General features: G+C 37.3%; 1 protein-coding gene across 2 annotated transcripts in view; it reads right to left on the bottom strand.

Moving 5' to 3' along the window:
• The window catches only part of SKIP (Shal K[+] channel interacting protein), a 309,242-nt gene that overhangs the window by 210,830 nt on the left and 73,221 nt on the right, over positions 1–25,191 (bottom strand). For both annotated transcript variants that reach the window (XM_036369686.2, XM_036369690.2), the window contains exon 2: positions 19,793–21,885. In XM_036369686.2, coding sequence (XP_036225579.1) covers positions 19,793–20,149 — 357 coding nt within the window. In that variant the 5' untranslated portion in view covers positions 20,150–21,885. The remainder of the gene's footprint in view (positions 1–19,792; positions 21,886–25,191) is intronic.

The raw sequence follows: 25,191 nt of genomic DNA, 5'->3' as shown, positions 1-25,191 counted from the left end.
CCCACTTTTAGGTGAAAACCCATATCTTGAGATCTGCTCAACCGATTTCAACCAAATTCAGTGCATAACGTTCTTTTCATGTTTCTATGCCATAGTGCGAAAATGGGCGAAATCGTACTACAACCACGCTTACTTCCCATGTAACACCATTTTCAATTCCATCTGATTCTTTCACTTTCCACTATGCAAATCAGGTAACAATGATTATATCGGGGTAAAACTTTGCGTGAATAATGCAATTAAAGTATGCCACCTTGCGGCCAAAAATTGTCTAAATCGAACCAAAACTGTTCAAACCCCTAAGTACTAAATATGTGGACCCCAGTGCCTATAGTTGACCTTCTACCGAAAATAACAGTCAATCCACAAAGAAATCTCAAACGAGTATACTATTTGACTTTGCGAGAGTATAAAATGTTCGGTTACATCCGAACTTAGCCCTTCCTTACTTGTTCTTAAATCGTTTTCTTAAGCAACAAATTTAGGTTCACCTTTTGCACCTCAACCTTTTCAAATCTCCAATGACCACAGTGATTTTAGTGTTTTGTTGAATTTTCGACTCTTGTTCAGCTTACGGTTGTTTGCATCACCTAAAACTAGTCGAGTTAGATATGGGATTATGTCTATATAAATGATCAGTGTGAAAAGACGAGCTGAAATCCGGGTGTGCAAGCTGTAACTTGAGCGAAAATTGAGATATCCTGATGAAAGTTGGTATAAATGTTTCTTGCCACCATAACAAGGTTTTTATTGAAGATGGACGTAATCGGACCATTGTCCGCCCACAAAATGCCATCAATCTAGAGTCAATAAATTGCCATAAGTCAGCTCCACAATAAGATAGAAGGCTGTTATTTGGTAGGAGAAAACGCTTTTGCGGTTTAATAAATCTTGAAAAGGGGGGCGTGGGCCCGCTCTCTAACAGGTTTATTGTACATATCTTCAAAACCGCTAAAGCTATATCAACCAAATTCCATGCACAACATGTCTGCTAAGCACCACTCCTCATATAACGGTTTTATTAATAAATACTAAAGGGCGATAAATTTATAAATAAGCACGTGAGAGGCAACTTTGCACGACTAATGCTTTTAAAACGTACCATCTTGTGACCAAAAATTGTCCATATGGAACAAAAATTATTCAGCCCCTAGGTACCGAATATGTGGAACCCACTTCCTATTGCGACCTTTTTATTGAAAATATCGATCAATCTCTGAGATATTTTATAGAAATTTGAAGAGAATCTTTTCCTGAAAATAGTAGTAATATATATGTATGATAATAGTATGTCGAAAATGGATTGAATTGAATCAATAATTAATTTAGTCCGCATATACCTAATAGACAAATTTTTGATATTCCGGCTGACTTTTTCGCATATATAGGTCAATATGTAAGTTATCTTATTGAAATTGGAAAAGTGTGTTTCTTTGTGCCTGAAATGAATGAAATTAGGTGAAAACTAGCCCTAGTGCTCATATAACTAATATCTTTCACGCATCTAGTTGACTTCACTTCTTATATATTGGAGATTGTATGTGAGGTACCTTTGTACTTTGTAAGTTAATAAGCTACAAATTTTGATTGTAATCCATTTACGATTTCGTCGAATAAAGATGTCGAACATTATCTTTCCTTCGCATGCATTTCTTATATATATACGAATATATATACAGGTTGGTTGTGAAATTTCTGCTTTCACCAAGAAATATCACTACTAGTTCCAAATTTTTTCTTCTCAAGTTGGTCCATCTGTCGTGAGAACACATGCAAACTTACAAGTCATTTTGTCAATTAATTCTTTGTTTACAAGCCATTTGAAATTGACGTGCCACAGAATTTTTTTTAATATGGAAAAAGTTGAACATGGCGCCAGTGGTTAGATTCTTTGTTTTGAAAGGTTTAAAAGCAAAGGAATTTCATGAACAATTGTTGGAAGTGTATAAGAAGTCCTCACCTTCAAAACGCACAGTTGAATTTTGGACTCGCGAATCAAAACGTGCTCGTACTAGGCTTGAAAAAAGCAATTAAATACACAACAATCAGCAAAGAAGGTTATGGCATCAGTTTTTTGAGATGCTGGATGAAAAAATACGTAAGAAACTCCTTGTTTGCAGATCAAAAAAATCATTTTTCATCAAGACAATGCACATGCTCACAAAGGTGTTTAAAGAATGACAAAATTCAACGAATTAAAGTACGAATTGCTTGAGCATCCACCGTATTCACCAGATTTGGTTCCCAGCGACTACTACCGCTTCAGAAACCTGAAACAATTCCATAGTGGAAAGCGTTTTTCGTCAAATGAAGAAGCCATTACAGCAGTAGACGGGTATTTTGCAGAGTTTCCGGAAAGTCGTTATAGTGATGGCATAAAATTATTGAAGGATCATTGGAGTAAGTGGATTGAAGTTAAGGGAGATTATATTGAAACAAATATATATATTTCGTACCAAAAACAGTATTTTTTTCATTTTGAGCGCAGAAACTTTTCAAACAACTTGTAAAGTTTTCCAAACACCTGAAGGTATTTAGCCGTCTTTAATCGTTGCAAGTTAATGGTCGTTTACGCCCGCACTTATTCCTTTTTTACTTGTTTAACTTTGCTATGGTAGCACTGGTAAAACTGACCTACGTATTTTCACACCGATAAGCAAAGAAATATCGTTTAAATTTTTATAAAATAAATGATATTACTATGACTAACACTTTTATTAATCGGATATACTCTTATCTACGCACACTTAGCCGACATTTAGTGTTCAGTTCGTTTTGTCGCTTTACGGTATATGGTACATAATATTACCTAGTGCGTTTTGGAAGTAGGGTCCAATAAATACTGTTATTTAATAGTTTTTAAATTTTAGATTAGATATTAAATCTACTCACCCACATTCTTATGTGTCTATAAGAAACAAATATAGACATTAATTATAATACAATCAGTGATGCTTACCTGCAAGTAAAAGAAATATAAAGAAATCAAGAATTAAATTAGTATTCATGTAGAAAAAAAATCAGTAATTTAGCAATATTGAGTAACGCAGTTTTTATGCCACACTTGCTACACAAAAAACATGGCTTACTACTTTTAATTACGAAAATCTCACTAGTGCCAATTTCAATCTCGCTTTGCATTTTAGTACTACTTTTAATATACCCATCTGCAATTTTTTTCACCCCCTAAACCGCGAGGCGCAGCAAAAAAAGAGAGGCCACATGGCTTGTACTATAAGTAATTATGGCAACTATTCGCTGCTTATAACGGTATTTCTTTACAAACATACATCTGCATTTGGAATCGTATTACACCGACTGAAATGTGAAATTCCCTTTTGCCTACTCTATCCGTGCCCGACATTCGCTTCACACATTTGCTGCATCGCAGCCGCGCCGACTGTGGCATGCGGCTTGCATGTTGCGCTGAAAAATGGGGGGCAACAGGTTAATTTCTCGCTTGTTTGCATGTCAGCAGATAAGCAAAAGTAGTCCATACGCTTGCGATTGCGGCTTACAAATAAAGTTATCCCCGAACGTGTGGCAAGAGGCGAATGTGTGGGGGTAAACACGAGTAAAACATCGAGATATGTGAATTGGCATGTGAAATTTCGCAGGAAATTACTTCTGATATGCTAACTTGGATGTGGATTACACTCATTTCGCATTTTTTTCTGCAAATTAAAGCAAATTTTTTGCATTTGATTGCTGTGTGTTAATTAATGCTCTTTAAATGTTGCCATTCTTTAAAACCTTGGAAGTTGTGGAAATCATTTTGTAATTAGGTATGGAAGGGTATGTACGTATGAGATATGCATGAATAGTTGCACGAACAGTTGCACGAACTTTCAAGGCTTGAAGTGTAAAACATGACTTAAAAGAATGGTAATTAATCTTTATATTTGAAAATATTACTGATTTTGAAAATCTTAGTCAATATAGATATAAGAAAAACACCATTCGCGAACCCTTTGGTAGGTTTTGCAAAACTGCTGAGAACCAAAAGAAAGTACTGGTACTCTGAATAGTATTGCACTTTAAAACGTGCTATAGACTCTTAATGGTTTTATAATTATTTAGCGCCTTAATAGAGCAAAAATAATACATAATGAATTTGGAAACATCTCTTATGAAACCTATCTTTTTTAAAACCAAAAGACCCTACCGATTCGTGATAGCAGATAAAGCTTATTTAGGCTTGCTCTTTTAAAAGCACTTCCTGCGGATCGTATTCGAACTAAGCAGTTAAAAAACATAGTCATGTTGCGCTGAAAACAAATCTTAACTATAGATAGACACATTTTTCCTATAAAAATCCGATTAGAATCTTCTAGCGGATTAGCTGTTTGATAATCTACCACAATATCGTGTATCGTAATCGTAATCTACCAAAATAATCGAATATTTTTGTTTAGTTGGTACTCTGAAAAAGAGTTTCTTGGACACCTCTATGAAAATCGCTAAAAGTATAAGCTTTTAAAACTACTTGAAAATCTTTTCAAGATTTTGCAGAAAATTTAATGCTCTACAAAATGGTCTCTTACGATTTTTTCGTAAACCCAACCGTTTAAAAGATATTAACAGTTGAAGTTTGATAGTTTTAAGGTAATATTTTATTATAAAACTCTATGAAGAAAAAAAATAATTTTAAATTTCAATTTTAAAGTCACAGTTTCGTACGAAATTTACGGCTCTACAAAATGGTCTGTATAATTTTCGTTTCAGTTAAACGCTTACGAGATATGCATCGTAAAAATCAACGAAAAAATAATGATTAAAATAATAAAAATATATAAAAAGGAAAAAAAACACAAAATGAATAAAAAAAATGGTTCAATAAAAAATAAAAATAGCTATTTAATATATACTAGGGTGGGGCGAAAACAAAAAATGTTTTTGCTTAGCCTGAGGGTCAAATTTGTAGATTATAAAAATAGAAAGAAAATTTTTGGAAAAAAAGGTTTTTTTTAACATCTTTAACTCGAAATTTTACTTTAAAAGTGAGTAAGATGGTAGAAATTTTTTTTGCCTAAAAATGTTCTTTTTTTATAACTTATTTTTTTTGCTCCACCCTAATATATATGTACATATGTAGACATATGAGCTTCTTTATGGAGCATGGAAAGCGGAATTAAATAAACACTGCGTAATAAGAATATTATAAGCCCTATTTTGGTACCAATCAGGGAAATTAATAGTTCATGGTATATATATACCTATGTGTGTGTATATGTTCTAAGTAGCCACATACGATTCCAATCACTTGTAGTCACCACAGGAGGTAATAATACCAGGGCTAAAGTTAATATACAATCGACACAAAGGAGCTGGCGAAGGAAGTGCCCTGACTACATTTCCATATTTCAGCTACACTTTATACAAACATAGAAATATATAATGATAAATGTTAAAGACATAAAGACATTATACGTAAACATATTGTACCCATGTCATGTGAGCTCAGCACAAGGGCAATGAAATTTAATATACCAGTCCAGTCGATAGCAAGACATGACGAAGCTGAGCTCGAAGCTTTCGGTGGGTTTGGCTGAGAAACTGTGCGGCTGTTCGTTCCTCTGATTCGGCCGGAATGTGAGACAACAGCTGCAAATAAGCGTGTTCATAAATTAATCAACTGGCCGAAGTGAAGGTCTTACAGCGCCCACAAGCTGCATCATATGCCCACGCGGGGCGCTGTCAGGGGGAACATAATTGACTGATCCATGTCGACAGTCGACAATACCGCTATGCAATAAGGCGACCACACAAACAGCTAAGTAGGCACAATTGTGTTAAGTCCCTCCGGTTGCTGCAGGATATTCACCTTTGAGTAGGAAATTAACACCAGACGCCGCTGGCAACTTGATACTTAATCAGGCGGTCAGTCAGTCGCTTAAACTGATGGTAATTTTGGTGCTTAGGACTACACCAGCACACACAGAGACACGATAATATTTGCGGCTTATTTGCAAGTAATTAGATACTGGTCGCGGGTCGTCACAATTTCCAGCTGATCGGGGGAAGGGGGGTCGGGTGGCAAATGCGGACTCTAAGGCGGTTTGGGTGCGCGAAAGCAACACAATCCCCAAATTTACTCAATCAATCGCATGCCACAATAACGGCGTATGCTTCGGAAAGTGTAATTACGCATTTCACTGCATTAACGGTAGGCGGTGGCAACACAAACAATCAAACGCCGCCATCACAATGCTAATCCTCTTGTTTGCTGTGTTCGACGTTTGTTTATGTTGCATGCGCTTGCATAATGTTGCAGCATATCTACAAATTCATTTGTCTACAAAACTGTGTGTTTATATGTTCATGCACAAGCTGTTGCACCAAGGCGCTAATTTGCTGCATTTAGTGTAGTGCTCGCTAAGCAATTGTAGCGCATATGTTGTGCCACAGCTGCTGCTAGTCTTCAGTAAGTTGCCGCTTGCTGCATGTCTCACAGGTGCATTGGCGTGCAACATCATTTGTATGCAACAAATCAGCAGCCATACCGATATGTTGCTGTGGCAACAATGATTTACTGAATTGTGCTTACATGCTGGTAGTTGTTGTTGTTGTTAGAAGCGCCTAAATGCTGCTTTGTGCCGCATATTTGCAGCCAATTAAAAATTAATCTTCGCAATTTTGAATGTTGCAATGACATGGATAAGTTATTGCCGCAACAGTTGAAGTTGTTGCTTATTTTGTGCATACACGTTGCAAATATTAGATATATTTGTTGTTACACGTGATTAAAAAAACTCCTTTAGGATATTTCATTATAGTGTTGGTCTGAGAGGACACCTAAGAACGTGGAATTCCATGTTCATGACAAAAATGTACAGTTGAATATTTTCTTCATTTTACCTAAAATTTCTATTGACTTATATTTTCTCTTCTTGTTGTCGCTACCAAAAAATATGCGCCTCGGTGTTCAGCTAATCACTCGTGAAATGTGTGAATTATGCGAAAGCAGCCACCGTTCACTGTATGTAGCACAAAAAAAAGAACCGTTATATAGTTGCGAATACATAAATGTATGCACATAACTGTAGGCAATAAATATAAAATCACATTTCGTTAGGAGTGTCCGAAATGGCGCTCGGAATGCCAAACCGAACGACAGCGACAAAGCAAAAGTTAAATTGCCGGGGCAGCGGAAGGTGGATCAGAGGTTGTAGGCACTGCGCGTTGCATTGTTGCACCTTTAAATGCCACATCACCGCGTGGCGCATAATGCGTGCGCGTTGCGACTAAAAAAAACAAATTAGCATGTTGTTGCTTGCGAGCGTGTTGCACATAATGGAAGTGCCACCGATGTTTTTGAAATTGTTGTAAATAAATATGGTCCCACAAAGAACGGCACATATATGTGTGTGCGTGTGTAGGAAAGTACATAAAAATGCCAAAATGTCGCAGCCACAATATTTATTGCCACACAAACGAGTACAACATTTGCATTCGCAATCCTGTGGCATTGTGCGCTGCATACAGCCGGCATGTTGCATGTCGCATGCAACCAGCACAACGCCACGTCACAGTTGTGGTAATTGTGTGGAGCATGCAGCGCGCGCTTTATTTGAACATTAGAGTGCGTTGCCATGATTTATCTTAGTGTGTGTACGTGAGTGTTTGTGCAGCATCGCGAGCGCTGTGTTGCCATTTAACTGTACATATTGTGTGACTTTGACAACTAAATTTTGGCGGAAGCGCATTTCATTGCCGTGTTGTAGCGCATGCCTGCAACATTTTTCTCTCTTTTTATTGCCAAGTGTTTCTGTTATTTTCATTCATTTCTTTCACTTTGTAAATAAACTTCAAAGTGTTTGTAATATATTACTTTTGAAATTTAAATTAATTCGCAGAAAAGTGTGAAAAGGGGAGAACTAAATATATTTTTCATTCATTACAATTTCTGGCTTTACTTGGCGACAAAATGTAAATTTTCGCTTTTAGCTCCTCTTACCGGTACAACTGCAACATTCTGAAATAGCGCTGGTTCAAATCAGAGTGAAGAACGAGAATACACCGTAGTCAACTGAGACACCCAAGAACATTTCTCTTTCTTTATTTTATTTTTTTTTGCTGTCTTTCTCTACCTTCTATCTCTATCTCTTTACTTTTACCTATTAGAATATTTTTTCAACGAAACTAGTACCTTGGCAGTTGTTGTAGCTTGATTGTCTACTTTTGCTCCGTATACGTTGGACATGGCGGCTTGTGTTCTACGTATCGATGAAATTCGAAAAACGTTACTCGAAAAATCGATACTTGGCAATCCTACAAGTGCCATTCAATACATATACAGGTTGGTTGAAAAGTAAGTAGTGCTCACCAATAAATATCACTATTAGCTCTAAATCTATTTTATTTCTCAAGTTCGTACATCTGTCGTGAGAACACATGCAAGGTTACAAGTCATTCTGTCAATTAATTCTTTGTTTAAAAGTCATTTGAAGTTGACCTGTCAGAGTATTTTCTTAATATGGAAAAAATTTAATATCGCGCAGTGATTAGATTCTTTGTTTTGAAAGGTTTCAAAGGGAAGGAAATCTATAAACAATTGTTAGAAATGTATAAGGAGTCCTCAACTTCAAAGCGCACCCTTGAATTGTGGGCTGGTCAATTTAAACGTCGTACTAGGTTTGAAGACGATCCACGCGAAGGACGACCAAAAACTGCAACCACGTCAGAAATCATTGAACACGTTCATAACATTGTTAGTGAATATCCAAGTTTGACTAAGCATGAAATTGCTAATGCCATAGGCATCTCAGACGAACGAGTACGTGATATTTTACATGGAGAATTACAGACTGTTTGGAAAGTTAGTGCCACACACGTTAACAATTCAACAAAAACTGGATCGAAAACAAATTTCTCAGCATAATTTGGAGCGTTTTAAGCATAATAAAACCGATTTCTTGCATCGTGTTATAACTATGGATGAGACTTGAATCTATCACCATGATTATAAATTGAAACAAAAATGTTTACAGTGGACTGAAGCTGGTTGTTCAGCTCCAAAGCAGTTGAAGGCACAACAATCAGCAAAGAAGTTTATGGCATCAGTTTTTTGATATGCAAAAGGAATTTTGTTGATTGATTATCTGCAAAAAGGTAAAAAATCAACTCTGAATATCATTGGAGCTTTGTGGATCAGCTGGAAGAAAAAATTTATAAGAAAAACTTTGTTTGCAGATCAAAAAAATTATTTTTCATCAAGATAATGCACCTGCTCACAAAGGTGTTTAAAGAATGACAAAATTCAACGAATTAAAGTACGAACTGCTTGAGCATCCACCGTATTCAAAAGATTTGGCACCCAGCGACTACTACCTCTTCAGAAACCTAAAATAATTCCTTCATGGAAAGCGTTTTTCGTCGAATGAAGAAGCCATTACAGCAGTAGACGGGTATTTCGCAGAGCTTTCGGAAGCAATTATAGGGATGGCATAAAATTATTGGAGGATCATTGGAATAAGTGTATTGAAGTTAAGGGAGATTATATTGAAAAAAATATATATCAAAAACAGTATTCTTTCATTTCAAGCGTAGAAACTTTTCAACCAACAGGTATATATGTATATTCTCTTACTGACTTTCTATGCCGTCATTAAGGAAAAAAAATTCGGCGATATTGATGGTGAAAGGAGATCCACACACCACAAAAAATGTATACATAGTCGGCTTTGGTTAAAACAGCAGGCTAAATGAAATGCTTAACTACGACACAAAGCATTTATGATTAGGATTAAGATTAGTTTTTTATATATACATCAGAAAACAAGCTTCAAGGCAAAGTGAGACTATAAATTATCGCTAAAGATCGCGTACATAAAGTCAAGTCTTTGTAGGGGTAAGATATTTGAATAAAAAAAAATCTTGTGGAGGGTGGGACTTTTAGGACAATATCAAAAATTTAACATTACCGACATTTCAGATCGGTTTTCCAAGGCATTAGTATATGAAAAGACAATTCGTATTTCCACACCAGAACATTATTTTATTTTTTATTTTTTGTTTTTTGATAAGCCAAGAAGGTTTCTTGAAACTTGGTGATGACCAACTTAAAGTTCCACCAAAAAGTTTTACATATTCACTCAAGAGCAAAATATCACTTCTCAAGCGACTTTAAAAACTACTTGAGCTTCAACGGTGGCACTTACTTATGGAAAATCTGAAAATCCGTCGTTGGCCCCATTCCGAGTAACTAAAGCAGTGCGAGGAAATCCTAATTACTAGGCAACTAAAAACGCCCGACTGAATAAGCCGACAAAGCAGACAGCCCAAAACAAACCCGCCACTTTAGCATACACCAGAATCCAACAACATCAACGGCAATGGCAGCAGCGGGAGCACCAGCACGGTCTCAAGCTTTAACAGCGGCAAGCATCACTTCATCTGCATATTCGTTAGCAAAGTAAGTGCATAGTTGAACACCAGTTCATTTGTGCTCGTGCTTTGGCAACAAACATTTCGCTGGCTGTCACAGTGTTTGTCAACGACGAATAAGTCACTGCTGAGCGTTAGTCACTGCTAGAGCTTGAGGGCAGCGGGAGGTCACACTCATGCTTATGTGTGTGTGTGTGTGTTTGCTAGGAATGTGGCAGGTTGCACGGGTGCATCTTTCAACGAAAATAGGCCGCCTAATTAGGACAGTTCAACAAATCAAACATGCACATACACAGCCAGAGAGCATATGTGAGTGTGTGTGTGTGGAAGTGTGGGTAAGCAAAGCGTCCAAAGTGCAGCGGCAACGTCAACGGCCGGCAGCAGTGATGTGTGACGCTGAGGGAACACACACTTGTTTGCTGTAATTAACAGAATATGAAGCGATTAAAACATGAAATTCCTACACACACACACACATATATATACATATATTTTGTATGTGTGGCAAAAGGACCAAAAAGTGTATGGCAAGTTGGAGTCGGAGAGCGCGGCGAATGAAATGAAAGCTAAAAACCTGCTACCCGAAATTAGTAGCAGCCGGGCAACAACAACAACAAAAAATTGGTATATCATTTCAGCATTAAAAACATTACAGTTGCATTTGTATGCACGTTGTTGCCACAGTTGGCGACAGTGGCCCCGCAAGCGGCACTGTGACGCTAAGGCTCACTCACCATTCACCACTGGGAGGCCGCGGCCGGCTGCAGCGTGCAAGTGGAAAAGTGGAAAATGTCCTCATTTGCATTGCTACGTTTACATTTGCTTAGGCACTCAAACAGACAACGCACACACATGTGACAAGCATTTATTCGTGTAACGCATGAGTGTGTGGCATATAGAAAAGTAGAAGCAGTAAGGCATGTTGTACCGAAAACTAGCTGCTTCTACTTTATTTGCGCAAAATTAAAGCGACACACAAGTTTCACCAGCAAAACGCTCGTATTTTTCCACAAGCGGTCGCCGAGCCGTCAGCAATCTCTTCAATCACACACACATATACACATGTACATCAAAGTTACCAACACTATAAAACAATAGCTGCAGTGGCAGGCGACCGGCCATTCGACTTTGGCTGCGACTCCAACCCTGACTCGGTGCCGCTTATTCGACGGGAAATTGTCAACTAACTTCGTCGAAGCTGTCACTCATAAATCGTGGCTCTAGCATTGAAGCCAACGTAATGATTATGCCACACATACAGACACCGCAACTGGGCCTCGAGGCAACAGCTGACCGTGGCTTTACATACTCGTACTTACGAATCCAAATGTACAAGTATGTTTATGCTTATCTGCAAGAGCATTTGGACTGTGGGTAACCAGTGGAGAATAACGGATGTATTCCTGTCAACATTTCAACTCAGCGCCATTTATGACCATTTCAAATGAACGTCATTAAGCTTTATGACGACCGTGCCACGTTAGTTGCCTCGTTTCCTTGATTGCTGCTGCTGTTGCTATTGTTGTTGTTACTGTTGCCGTTTGCTGTTGTTGTAGGCACCCCGTTATGTCCTCTGACAAGATTATCCATATATTTGCCCAATTTTAGTGCTTGGTGAGTGCTTTAAGCGGGTGATTACTATTCCATAAACATTTGGGCAAACACACATACACACACACATACCACACTTATCTGTGCCCTACAATTACCCCAACCAACAATACGCTTAGAACCAGATATTGGAGTATTAAGTCCCGAAAGCTTTTTGAATATTAAAAGCTCGGTACTAAACTTTTTTGATTCACAGTTAAGTATTTTTTTGCAAATTTATTTTTGGAATTTTTTTAAAATTTTTAATTTTTTGGATTAAGCCAGGCTTTAAAAACATAAAAGCTTATGTATTCTTAAGTGTCCTGCGTAATTTCTGTACCTCCAGAAATTCAGATTTATCTTCATTTAATTTTTCGAAAAATTTTAAAATTTTCCAAAAGCGCGACCTCAAACGGTGGGCCACGGTAAATTATTTCTAGGAGTACTAAAAGTATAAAATCAAAAGCAGAGAGATGCCATTAAGTGCCGTAACTTGTTGAAATCCCGAAAATCCGAGATGCACAAAACGTTTCAGGCTTTAACGCACACACGTAAGTTAATATGCATACACATACATATTCGTGTATGTAAATGCATGCAAGCCGGTTAAACCGTTCGTTCCAAGTCAGCTTGTGTGACATTTAGCCGAGAAGTGAGCGTTTTTGCTGCTGATTTTCTGTACTGATTTATCATCTTGTTTGAATGTTGCATGCGTATATACGTCTATACTCGTACATATATGTGTGCACATAATATGCGTCCCAAAACTATTCTCTAAATGGGGTAACTTTAAATTTGTGGCTGCATCATTTGCGGTAGCCATATAGAGTTTTGCACATTTCGAGACCACAATACGCAACTCGAAGTAGTTAGTGGAAAATTTTGTGAAAAAAAATATATGTAATTTGTTTGTTACTGTTGATCTATTTTGCTGAATATGTTCAAAAATGCAGCTAATTAAGATAGATTAGGAATATATCTGCATATTTTTAAATATGTAAAAGGCTTAAAACTGCGTGTGTGTTTAAGCAATTTTAACCTCTATAGCCGATTGCTGTGAAATATTAATTCAGAAAGTCTTTTCGATTTTATAAATAGAGCTTTGCGAGTTATATTCAATAGAAACTGTACACAAAGACTAGTCTTGACTGCTTGCTTATTTTTTGTAACTACCATTAAAACTGAAGCTTCAACTTATGTTATTGCTCTGCGTATCGCCCTCATCCACCGAAATGCGACTGCTTTTTGCATCAATCTCCAGACACGATATTTTTCTGACAGAACCCTTTGGCTGATATTCCCACAATTTAATATTATAGTAGGCGGTGCAAATTATCAATATATTGTATATTTGAAAGTGTTACTATTTTATAACAATTCCCAAAATTTTGCCTTTTCAGCAACCGTTCAATTTTGAAATTAATGCATTATTGTTTTGTTTTTATTTATTCAGATTAAATTTTCATTTTTATTTGTATTTTGAAAGATGTTTGTTGGATTTATTTGAAAACACTCTTGTTTATATTTTTCGCCTGGCTAAATTCAATTTATAGTCTCTTATGCTGTAACAAAATTGGCTAAACCCGAAAAAATTATCAAGTTTGTATTATCGTTACTTTATAACGCCTGAGTTTACCTCTGGCCTACAAGTGAACACGGCTATTATTGAAATATAAAGAGTGAGATTTCTTAAGTGAAAATCACTTTTAACGTAATTGTGAAAAACGCAACACACTTCACGATGGACTCGCTCACTCTCTCTTCCTTTGAAATTTTTGTAATTTGTCAGCACCATAAAACTCAGTTGGGTTCATCCAAGTGAATACTTTTCAGAAATTAATGAAAATTTCAAATAAATATTGTATTATTGTTCAAGTACTACTAACAATCTAGAACCATTTTTCAAACACATAAAATATTAAAACCTTGTTACATCTCGTCGACCGAAAACACATGTACTGTTATGTAGATACATATATCTATTAGAATCTGCGCGCAACTGTTTGTTTGACGCCATGTGACATTAATTGACATAAATAAATAATAGGGCTTGTTCGCGTAGCGGAAGCGACAACATTTAAACTTTCAAATTGACTGACAAACTAAAGCTCGTGAACTGCTGATAATGTTCCACGTACATACAAAAAACCCTCGTACATCGCACGCCAACAGTGACATTTACAGCAGAGCAAACAAGCGAACGCCGGTTGCTAAAAACGCGCTCACAAAACTGCGTAAAGGATGACAAAGCGGATGCTCCTAATTTCTAAATGTGTCAGTTACGAAAATGTTTGTCAACTGTAATGAATGTCAGAATCGTTTAAAGCGCTGCCGTGCGCTGTCATTATGTGTCTGTCGTTGACAGTGCGCACTCAGCACGAACCGTCAATTGGACTCTCATCCTTGGCCATCTTGCAGAGCAATAACATACATACTTGCGACGTACGTGGGAAGACGCTGACAAGTCGTAGAAAACAACTAAACTAACAGCGGACAAGTGTTCGTCCGTAGTTGAATGTCCACTCGTCGAAATGTTGAAAAGTCTTCAAAAATGTTGGCCACTTCATGTAGGTAAGATTTAAGTTGGCAACTGCCGATGGTCGGTGGTCGCTTAACAATCACACAGCAATAAATACTTGCTATACAATGACGCTGTGTATCTCATTCACACAACTTACAACTGGCAACTTCCAATTCGACTTTTCTATTATTGCCTGCTTTGCACAGTTCCGAAGTTTTTTTTCTCCTTTTTTTGTCTGAATTTAAGTTACATTTCATTGGCAACAGCGAGCAGTCGCCTAAAACCTGTCAATTTGTTGGCAACTCAAATTAAATTCTATTTGGTATGTGAGCCGAAGTTGCAAGTTCATCGCGCGCTAGAAATGCACAGTATGAGGGAATGTTTATACGCAATCCTACAGGAAATTTAATAGCAACCTTATTGTATGCTTCTTAAAAAATATCTTGGAGAGAGTGCAAAATAATTATTGCTAGAAAATAAAGGAGTACGTGTGGTATAAAAAGCGAGTAGTTAAAGTTTGATAATGGCAGCATTGAGAAATAATTATGCCTTAGTAGTGATACTTTTTTATAAATGCACTAATTTTTTCTGACTAAAAAAATTCGGTCACAAACAAAATGTAGTCTCTTTGTAGTAAGGTCTTTAAGAGTCAAGTTCACTCCCTAACTTCAAGTTCACTCCCTATCTTCAGTGAATTCAATTGGTCGAGGAAAGTACATTGTGACATTTCCGGGTCTACAAAATTTTCTAGTTTCACCTACCCCATACGCTTCCTACAGGGTCGCTTAAGCCGCCGATTGCCAACTATGAGCTATAATCAAATGTAAGAAAGTTTTAAAAACTTTACAGTGTAGAGCACAAAAGAATATGTGTAACTTGAGTATGAACTATACGGTAACCAAGCAAATGCGAGAATGCTGATGTGGCAGCGTGAGAAGTTGTCAAGGAAATGATTGCCGACGATGAAAAGGGAACATTGTACTGTCATAAATAAGCAACTTCAAAGTATAATTGGGCTGATGAAACTTGTGTCGAAGAAAAAAGAGGCAAACAATCTGCTTGCAACATTTCCTTTTCCTTTTTTTGTTTTAAAGAAAATTGCCTGAAGACAAAGTGAAGTGAAAGTCAGAGAATTTACTTATTTAAAACAATTGCGAACACAATTAACAGAAAATACATAGCTGCAAATGTGGCAGCTTAAACTTTAATACACTTGGCTGTTGCAAGCAGAATTTAAAAGTTTCCATTTTTTTAAACTAAAACTCTAGTGCATGCGAGTAGATTTTGAAATATCTCTGCAGCTTTCCACTTAACTGGCACAGGCGCCGTCTTGCACAAGTCAATTAGGGGTATTGTGTGCAAAAATGCTATTTTGACCCTAAGAGAGTCACTGCAGTGCCGCAGCAACAGTCAGTTGCTACACAGCCGGCCAAAATAGCAGCTAGTCATTTGGGAATAAAACAGATTACTATATGTAACTGCAGATAACTTGTGGAAAGCAGTCAAGATGCTCTTTTGCCTGCCAAGAAATTTATTATACCGAAGAGTTACCAACGAATTTCGAAGTTGCGGCAACTTAGCATTGTTGCTATTGTTGCTGGACACGAGCATTTGCTTACAATAAATCATTGCTGCAATTCCTTGCTATTATGTCACTAAATGACCGCATTACAGAGTCTCAACTGAGCAATCGTTGAACTCGAAAGCCAAAGTTATAAATTTAAAGCGACAGGAATAAGACAGTGTGGTCCACATTGCAACGGTCGTAAGAAAATATGCCAGATTACTGCCGCAGACAGTGCATAAATATATATTTATTTATATTTTTTGGTTCATATGCGAACGCATATGTCACTTTTGGAGTCAAAGCAAGGACAAAACGTCAAATATTATATTTACTTACTGAAAGATTTTTTTTAACGTGAAAGTTTTATTTGACACAACTATTCGCAAGAAATATTAGTATTAAGTTATTGCAACCCAAACTCGAGTTTATCGTGAAAAAATATACTCAAAAACTGTATATTTATAATACAATTTTTTTTTGTTTTGTTTGAATGTGTGTACATACAAATTTTTAAAGCAGATGAGCAGATGACCCAATTTCGGTTAATCCACTGCTAGGTTCAAACTTATTTAACAGCAACGGCGTTTATGCCCTCATTACGCTTGCATTAGATAAATTGCAGTCAGCAAGAGATAGTGTCAATCTGCCCAAAGTACTCATTGATCCACACTCCGCTCATTCACTCATACCCTGACGCGGCACTGATAGTCCATAGATACTATCGCTTTTCTTTTGTACCGTCGTTTTGGTTTCAACTTTTGCAATTTTTACCTTCCCACCTAACTTTGATTAAATAGCAAGCGTAATTAGTTCGCAATTAAATTAATTAAATATGCTGGCGTTTTTCACAAATGAATTGTATGCTTCGAAAAGTTTTCATTGCGCTATTTATTTCTCTTTTAGTATATCCTTTTTTTCTCCATTTTAATTTGACTAGTTGCATGCACTGAAGTTTTGCTATTATTTGGTTGCATGCCTGAAAGTGCGACAAATTAAACACAATATTTGTTCGCTTGAACAATTATTTATTCAATCAATATGATTAAGCGCGTCCAAGTTACCTTTAAAGTGTAATTAAACGGGTTTCAGTTAAATTGCGACGTCTTTGGAAGTAGTAAGTACATATTTGACTAAACTTTAAAATGACACTAGTTCAGGAAAATTAATCATATATAATTAATTTGCGAGTTTAATTAAAGTAGTTAGCAAAGTGAGAAAAAGATAAATTTTAAGTGAACCCTCTTTTACGCTTTCAGATTAATTTTGTGCATTCCCTTACAGGGGTCATTTGAGCTTCATATAACTAGGATTCACATTTATCATTAGCGATATTTTCGATATCACAACGGAAATTAATATCGTTCTTGTCATATAGTGCTACTCTCCACCTTCAAAATTATGTATTATTTATAGATTTTGGTTCTATAGAACGGACGAAAAAGGGAGAATACCTAAAATGTACCCATAGAAAATGCGACTTTATTCAGTTGGCTCTACGCTTCTCACCATAATTCTGTGCTATGAATGCGTAATTTTTGTATTATATTGTCGTTTCTCGATACAGCATTTCTCACTGCCTCAATGCCAGCTCCTCAAACATCCCCACAGCACACAACTCTACTCTCGGTGTCATTAATAGCCATCTGCTCGATTTAAGGTAAAGATCAAAAGGCGAATCAATAGCATAGCAAGCTCGTGTGCAAATAACTAACTGCCTGACCTGGTCAAGGTTGCACGTAAACGTAATAAAATCAAGCGAAGCATAAGACAGAGAAAATAAAAAGAAAACGAAAGATCTAGAATGAAGTAAACTAAATACAAAAACAAAAAATTTCAGCAGCAGGAAGCATAAGTAAATGTCTTTTGAGTCTTTTGATCTGTAGGTTGATGGCATAAAAATAAGTAGACAAAGAACTTGTAAATCTGTGGAAGAGCCGTGTGTGAAAAGAAAGACAAAAAATATATATAAATGACAAATAGTGCGAGACATAGTGGTACAGCAACTAAAGGGCTGAGAACATAAACTGGAGCAAGAAGTAGACAGTTGGGGCAAGCGCCGAAGGGCGGCGTCATCAGCTGACGAGGATAATCGACTAGCCGTTGACCAACAAGCCACTATGCGCGCTTACAAAAGACACAGGCGTTGCATGAGAAACTTAATGACGATGATAAAGTGGAGGAGAACAGCAGGTAATAAATTGCATTTCGCCTGATATGGGCAATTAAGGAACAATTTTGCAGTTGAATGAATAATAAATAAATTACCGACACACATACTAACACAAGCGCAGGTGAGCGGTGAGTATAGGTGGCGCAAGCGAAGGCGGAGGCAAAAGATAATATCAAAATGTCCACAACAAAAATACTACAAAATTACACACACTCACACATATATATATATATATATATATATATGTATGGTACATGCAGTGGCAATCAAGTAAATTTGTAATTTGTGAGGTTATGTACTAAAAATTTATTTGCGTAGGCGCCGCTATAAATGCAAATATGAAGGTCGAAGGTTGATGCTGAAGAAGTGTATTATGGATATGCATAAATATGTGCGCGCTCCAGCCAGTTTGAGCATGAGATCTTCATCAGAGTTGCGTCGGTCTATCTGTCTAACTGTTCGTGCGCTTGATTCATCTGCGTGAGTGAGTGAGTGCATGTGTGTGTGAGAGCCATTCCGTTCATTGTCGTCATACTCAGACGCGATGCCTTTCACCTCATCTACATGCAGCGGCCGCCCAGAGAATTCACCTAACATATCTGCGCAAGTAGCATACACACACACACACGGCCAACAGTCAAACCAAGATCTGAAATAGATATAAATCACAAAATTTTGAAGACGGACATTAATTTGCCTTGAAGTTGAAGTTATTGCTATTTCTGTTGTTATTGTGGTTTGCTTAGTTGGTTGTTGGTGTTCTGCAGATTTTACATAATAAATCAAGCTTAAAACTCAACAGCAACGGCAGCAGCGGTGGCGGTAGATGGAGCGCCCACATGTTGGCGTTGACTGTCGGATGTTGTCATGCAGTATTGTAGTTGCTGTTGTTTTTGTTATACTATATTAGCTGGTGGAGTTTGTCTGCACAGTCGCCTGGTTGAGTTTGTTGTGGTTTCATGCAATTTGTATGTGAGTATGTCTGTGTTATCATGCTGTTGATGGAATTGTGTGTGATGGAGCGTGATTTCTGCGTCACTGATGCTGTGATTCATAGTAAAGCTATCTCACCGAAGCTATGTTGCTTCAGTCATACATACTAGTACATGTATACCGACAGCGTTTGAGGATTGAGGTTTGCGGTAAGGCAAAACTTTCATAAATAAATCAATAGCATTGTAATTACCTGATCAATTCGTATGAAAATCATATTTAGCAGGTAGAAAATAGTTGATGGTTATCTTGAAATTGCGAAGAAAATTTAAGAGGCAACTATCATCATAAACTCGAGTTTAAGTTTGGATCTTTGAGAGCAAATGACAGATGTTCTTATAAGCAAGTAGGAAAAAAATCAGATTTGCAAATTTTGAGAAGTTAAGAGTAGGAAAAACTTTTAAACAGCTGCGACAGAGATCGTGATTTCCCCATACCAGTACAGAAAATTTAGTCGTGCGAAAGTGCGAATCAAAAACGCTTGGCTTAGTAAACTTTAATCTCATTTAGTTCGAAAAATGGTGTTTGAAATATATGTATAGGAAATAAAAATTTGTGTACTCACCGGTGTCGAATATGGATGCGCTGTCAAACGGATGCCATCGGTTTCCAATTGCTCGCGCAACACTATATCCAGCTCGTTCGGTGGCGTCTCACACAGAATCTCCATACTGCCCGACAACGAACTCGGATCGTTCAACAAAAAATAAACGGAAGCGGCACCTTTTTCACGCAATTGCCGTATACTCTTCAACAACTTGTGGCGATGCACGGGGTTTTCCACGCCAATAGCATCCAAATCGGGATCGCCGACTTGCTTGCAAATCTCTAAATCATCATAGCCATTATCCAGAAAGCTCTCCGCATATTGCGACAGTCCAAGGGCGCGTAGCCACTCGCAAACGATATTGCTAACGGCCATTGTGAATGTGGCAAGTTCGAAGGCGAGCGATTAACGGTGAACAGTAGACACACACACACACACACACAGCGTAATGTCACTCGAACAGGTGCCTTGGGAGGTCGGACGCTAATGGCGCGAAGTTTTGTACCCGAGTTGTTGTTGTGCGAATTTAGCGTGTATGCGGCAATTAACGCGCTACAAAATGTCGAAACGGGACCAATTTACGCGCGCGTAATTATTGTTGACGGTTGGTTTGCTCGCTTGGTCGTTTCGTTAGCTTGGGTTGCTGGGACGCGTGTATATAGGAGCGCTCACATGTGGCGGCGCGCACTTGAAACGTAAGCGGTGGCGCGGCGCTGCTTGTTGCACTCGCACGTTAATAACACTTTATATTATTTATTTCACTAATTTTGCACTTAAATTTCGTAAATTCGTTTATTTGTATTTGTATTGTTGCGCTCTATTGCCGCGCAGTTGCACTATTAGGCGGCAGTAGTCACTCGGCTGCTAAGCGCACATACACACAGTTACACGCAGGAGCAACTATTAATGGACATTGGTGGTAAATGTTGTACGGCATGCAATTTCCGCGAAAAAAATTTCATTTACCGTTTGTCGGGCTGGCGCGTCAAGGGGCGGTACACATTTCGTTTTGGCGCTACTTGATGTGCTATTTTTACTTTGCTTTTTGCCACTGTTTGGCGAGATCTTTGCTTGCGCTCTAATTCACCTAGGACTTATTTTCGTGCGCCTTTATTTTTGCTTTTACTACATAAGTGGCAGTTTAAATCAATTTGGCAGCAAACATTTGAACACACACATTTCTAGCGTTAAAATCGCTGCAATTTCACTTAAGCACCGGCGCGCGCACATACACGCACACAATAACAGTCGTGCGCTGTTGCAGGAAGCAAGCGATTTTCGTAGGCGCATTAAGGAACAAATGCCAATTGGCAGTGGTGCTTTGGTATAACACTTTCAGTTATTATTTTTGTTGCTTTTTTATAATACTTTTAAACACGATCTAGCGCTTAGCGTTTTTTTCGCTTCGCTGTGTAGAATGTAGAATGCTCGTTATGCACAGCTTTATTGACAGCGCTCATAAGATTTTACAAACGCGCGTACAAACATAAAAATTTACAACACTTTTGTTTTTGGTGGCATATGGCAAGAATGTGTTGCTTTGCCTAAAATGGCATTATACTCAATGAAAACGCTCAGATGGGTGACCTGCCAAACGGCACACGCAGCTCTGGTTACCCTGTGGCACACACACACACACACATACGTGCATGTCGCATCGACACACGCGACACGGCGTTTCATTAAATTTTACACTTTTCTTGATATCTATATATGCGCGCGCTTGCCACTCGCGATGATAATAAAAATAATCGTAAAATTATGTATTTGCATAAGTAGTTACTTTCCAGACTTGTTCGTCTCGTAATTTCATTGACTTGTTTTTTTTTGTTATAACATTTAGCAAGTGTGGTGGAAAGGTCCTCACAAACAACTCACGCACTGATCCTTACATTTTCTCAAAACGCGCCCACTCTCATCACAAACATTACCAAACGCTTCAACGGTCGCGGCCTGACTACTGCTGAGAAGACGGCTGTGGCTGCGTCTCGCGCTGCCATTTTCGCTCTAACACAGGTTCATCTTCAGAGCGTGTCCTCTACCACTCGACAGCAACTGATAATGTTGCCACTGTGTTCTCCACAGCTGATTGCGCTCTCCGTTTGTATGCACTGCAATGAGAGAGAGAGAGAGAGATAGTTTATTTATGTGAGTCTCGCTTCTTTCAAGGGTTGACTTCTTGCACATGCACATAAAGAGAACTAAATGTTTTTAAGTGGAAATGAAAAATGTTCTTTTAACCTATTTTGACAAGGACACGGAACAACTGCGCCTATCGGCATTGACTTAAATGAATGTAAATTAATATTTATGCGAAATCAAAAAGTCCCAAATACTCCGGTCAACCAGAAGTGTTAAATTTTAAGTCTGTCAATTATTAAAGACGTACATTTCAATAAATTTAAATAAATATGCTGCAGCGCATATTGATAAACACAATTATGTTCCCAGGCTACTAACAATCGAAGCCGAAGATTTGGTTGATATGCTACAGTGGGTCAGTATTTGACGAAAATTGAGTATTCACAAAACAAAATTCTTTAATGGTTATAACCTTTGCACGGGATTCGTAGTATTTTTTGAATATATTAAAAATAAACCTCGCATTTTATTTCTAAAAAATATATTATTAATTTTAATTTACTCAATTTTATTTGTCTATTGGCTAGGTGTCAGTGTTAAAATAACTATGCTTGAGGTTTCCTTCAATATATTTCTTCCTGAAAATGAAATTCTAATAAATTTTAGTCTTGGCGTTGTCAACATGAAATCCCTACCTGAGTTGATCTCAAGTAAAACTTTCAAAAGAAAAATTTTCTTTTATTTCTAACGACCTTTCGAATTTGTTGTTTCTATGACCTTTCAAATTTTGGCTCAAAAAGTCTTCTTTGAATGAATGCTACTGGGTTTGAATGTCCTACGAAAATACTGCTCATAAAATTTTACTGTACTTGTATATGCCTAAAATTTTGATTGCAACTTTTCCTGAAAATTTAAACTGATAATATTTTTAAACTTTGTTAATATTCAATAATTTTACTAACTGTTATAACCTGGAACCGTAACAGTTATGAGAAATGAGCAATAAATCAAGTTTAAAAATTATGTGAGGGAAATGTATACAGTTAGAGTTAAAGTCAAAACATTAATCTCAGCTTAACCCGACTTAAGCTAATTTAACATTTTGCCAAAGATATATAGGTGTAATGAACCGTTTTCCAAATAATGAATACTTGAATGACGTATTCATGAGAGTAAATCTCTACATACGCTGACGCCCATTAGTGTAAAAACACAATTTTAGAAGAAAGTTTTTTAGAAACTTGTTTTTAAGTATAGCACATGACCTTTAAAAACACCAATTGAGAATTTAAAGAATTTAGCTACACTTTTAACACTTGTCTTACACTGTACATCACCCATTAAATTAAACAGAAATTCCCAAAAAAACTACCAAAACCAACAACAGAAAATCATATCAATATCAACAAAGCAATCATCATCTTCATTACAGCAAGCAGCCAAGAACGAGCTGCACCCATATACTCACATATGTATGTACACATGTACATGGGTATGGGAAGGAAGGCCCCTGAGTCAAAATACATTTGAAAATTCAACAAACAACACCAAAATTAATTAAGTTCATTCATTTCGAACAAATATTAGTGGAGGAATAATCTTGAAAAGCGAAAACTTCAGCGAGTTTTCATTTATGTGGTTCACACATACACACAAACATTTCGATATATATGAAAATATGCGTTCGTATCTTTGCTTTACCGTTATTTCCAATGGCAAATAGGTAGAACAGCATACGAGTATCGAAGACATTTATTGATTTCAATCGCATGCCAGCAGCTCATTGTGACCAAGCAGCGCTCAAATTGCCAAAGCATGTCACTTTTCAAAATGTTCAAACGCGCAACATCCCGTACATAACGGCATATCTAGAGATGAGAGTTTGTTTGCATGTGCTAGCACCCCCCCTCGAGGGGGCGCAGCAAGCGACTGTGAGTCTCAGGCGCACACTACTTTTCTATTTGGTTGTATGTGTTCATGTGAGGAATCCAAATACGGGCATACCGCTCGCCCGTTTTTGTTACTGTGTGAAAATCACACTTAGCTCAATACAATGGCGGGGCTTGGCGGTGGGCATGTGAGCATAATTGATAGTATCATTAGTTATGAGGTGTGTGCTTGCGTCGGGATGATAACAGCGCCAATCATTATTGCTGCCGCTCAGTCTAAATGTGCACTTACGATGCGAGCGTGAGCATATAATAATGAAAATCAATGAGCTCAATTAATTAAGAATATTATTGTGAGGAGGTTAATATTCTAAGGTAAGAAGTGGGGTGTCGAATTTTTTGGAAAATATATATATTTTCTAATACAACGAAGTTGCGGTTTTGTGGTAAGCAGTGTGTTCTTTGGCCTCTCAATCATGAGAACGAAATAGAGACTACTCTAGATTATGGATAAAATACATACATATGTGCCTAACCTTAAGACCGACTATTTCACCCGTAGTTTACGGAGGAGCTTCTTTTTGAGAGCCCTCTGTTACTTTTTATAGCCTGAAAAGGGTATATTAACTTTGTTTCGATGTTTGCAACACCCAAAAAGATAGGGTCTCTGCTATGAAGTTGTTATATACATATATAAATGACGTGAGCGCGACGAGATAAGTCAATATAGCCATGTTCGTCCGTCTCTATATATTCCAACTAGTTCCTAATTTTTTTGAGATATCGATCTGAAATTTTGCACCCGTCCTTTTCTCACCAGGGAGGTGCTTATTTGCCGGAACGGCCGATATCGGACGACTATAACATGTAGCTGTCATAAAAGCTGAACGATCGGAATCAAGTGCTTGTATGGAAAACTTTTTCTTTTGACAAGATATCTTCCCGAAATTCGGCATGGATTATTGTCCAAGCCACTATAGCATATAGCTGCCACACAAACTTACCGATCAATGTTCTGGTAAGCAACCTTTTGCATTTGTGAACGGTGTTATAGTTTCGGTGCAATCGAAATAAACATTTTTTCTTCTAATAAATTTTTTTCTCAATGAAACTTGGGACTATAATATCTATGCACAAGTATAAGTACCTTACAGCTGCCAATCAAATTTGAACCCATCGAAATGACGTGACATTCACAAAATACCAAATTAATTAAAGAATTTAATTAAATGACAACTTTTGACTTCAACAAATATATACACAGTTAATTTTATCTTATTTCGCCGTTTTTCTGGTTTTAACGTTTGCTTCAGCGCCACAAAGGTGTTTATGCCACACAAGAGATGTCATGATGATGATAAAGCTGAGCAAATTAAGACTCGAAAAAAAATAAAAAATATTAAATAAAATATACGCAAAAGCAGTTATTGGTTGCGCTTGCGGTAA

The sequence above is a fragment of the Bactrocera oleae genome, chromosome 2, assembly GCF_042242935.1.
Source record: "Bactrocera oleae isolate idBacOlea1 chromosome 2, idBacOlea1, whole genome shotgun sequence".
Lineage (NCBI taxonomy): Eukaryota > Metazoa > Arthropoda > Insecta > Diptera > Tephritidae > Bactrocera > Bactrocera oleae.
Note: the sequence above shows the minus strand (reverse complement) of the source record. Positions and strands in the feature narration are given on the sequence as shown.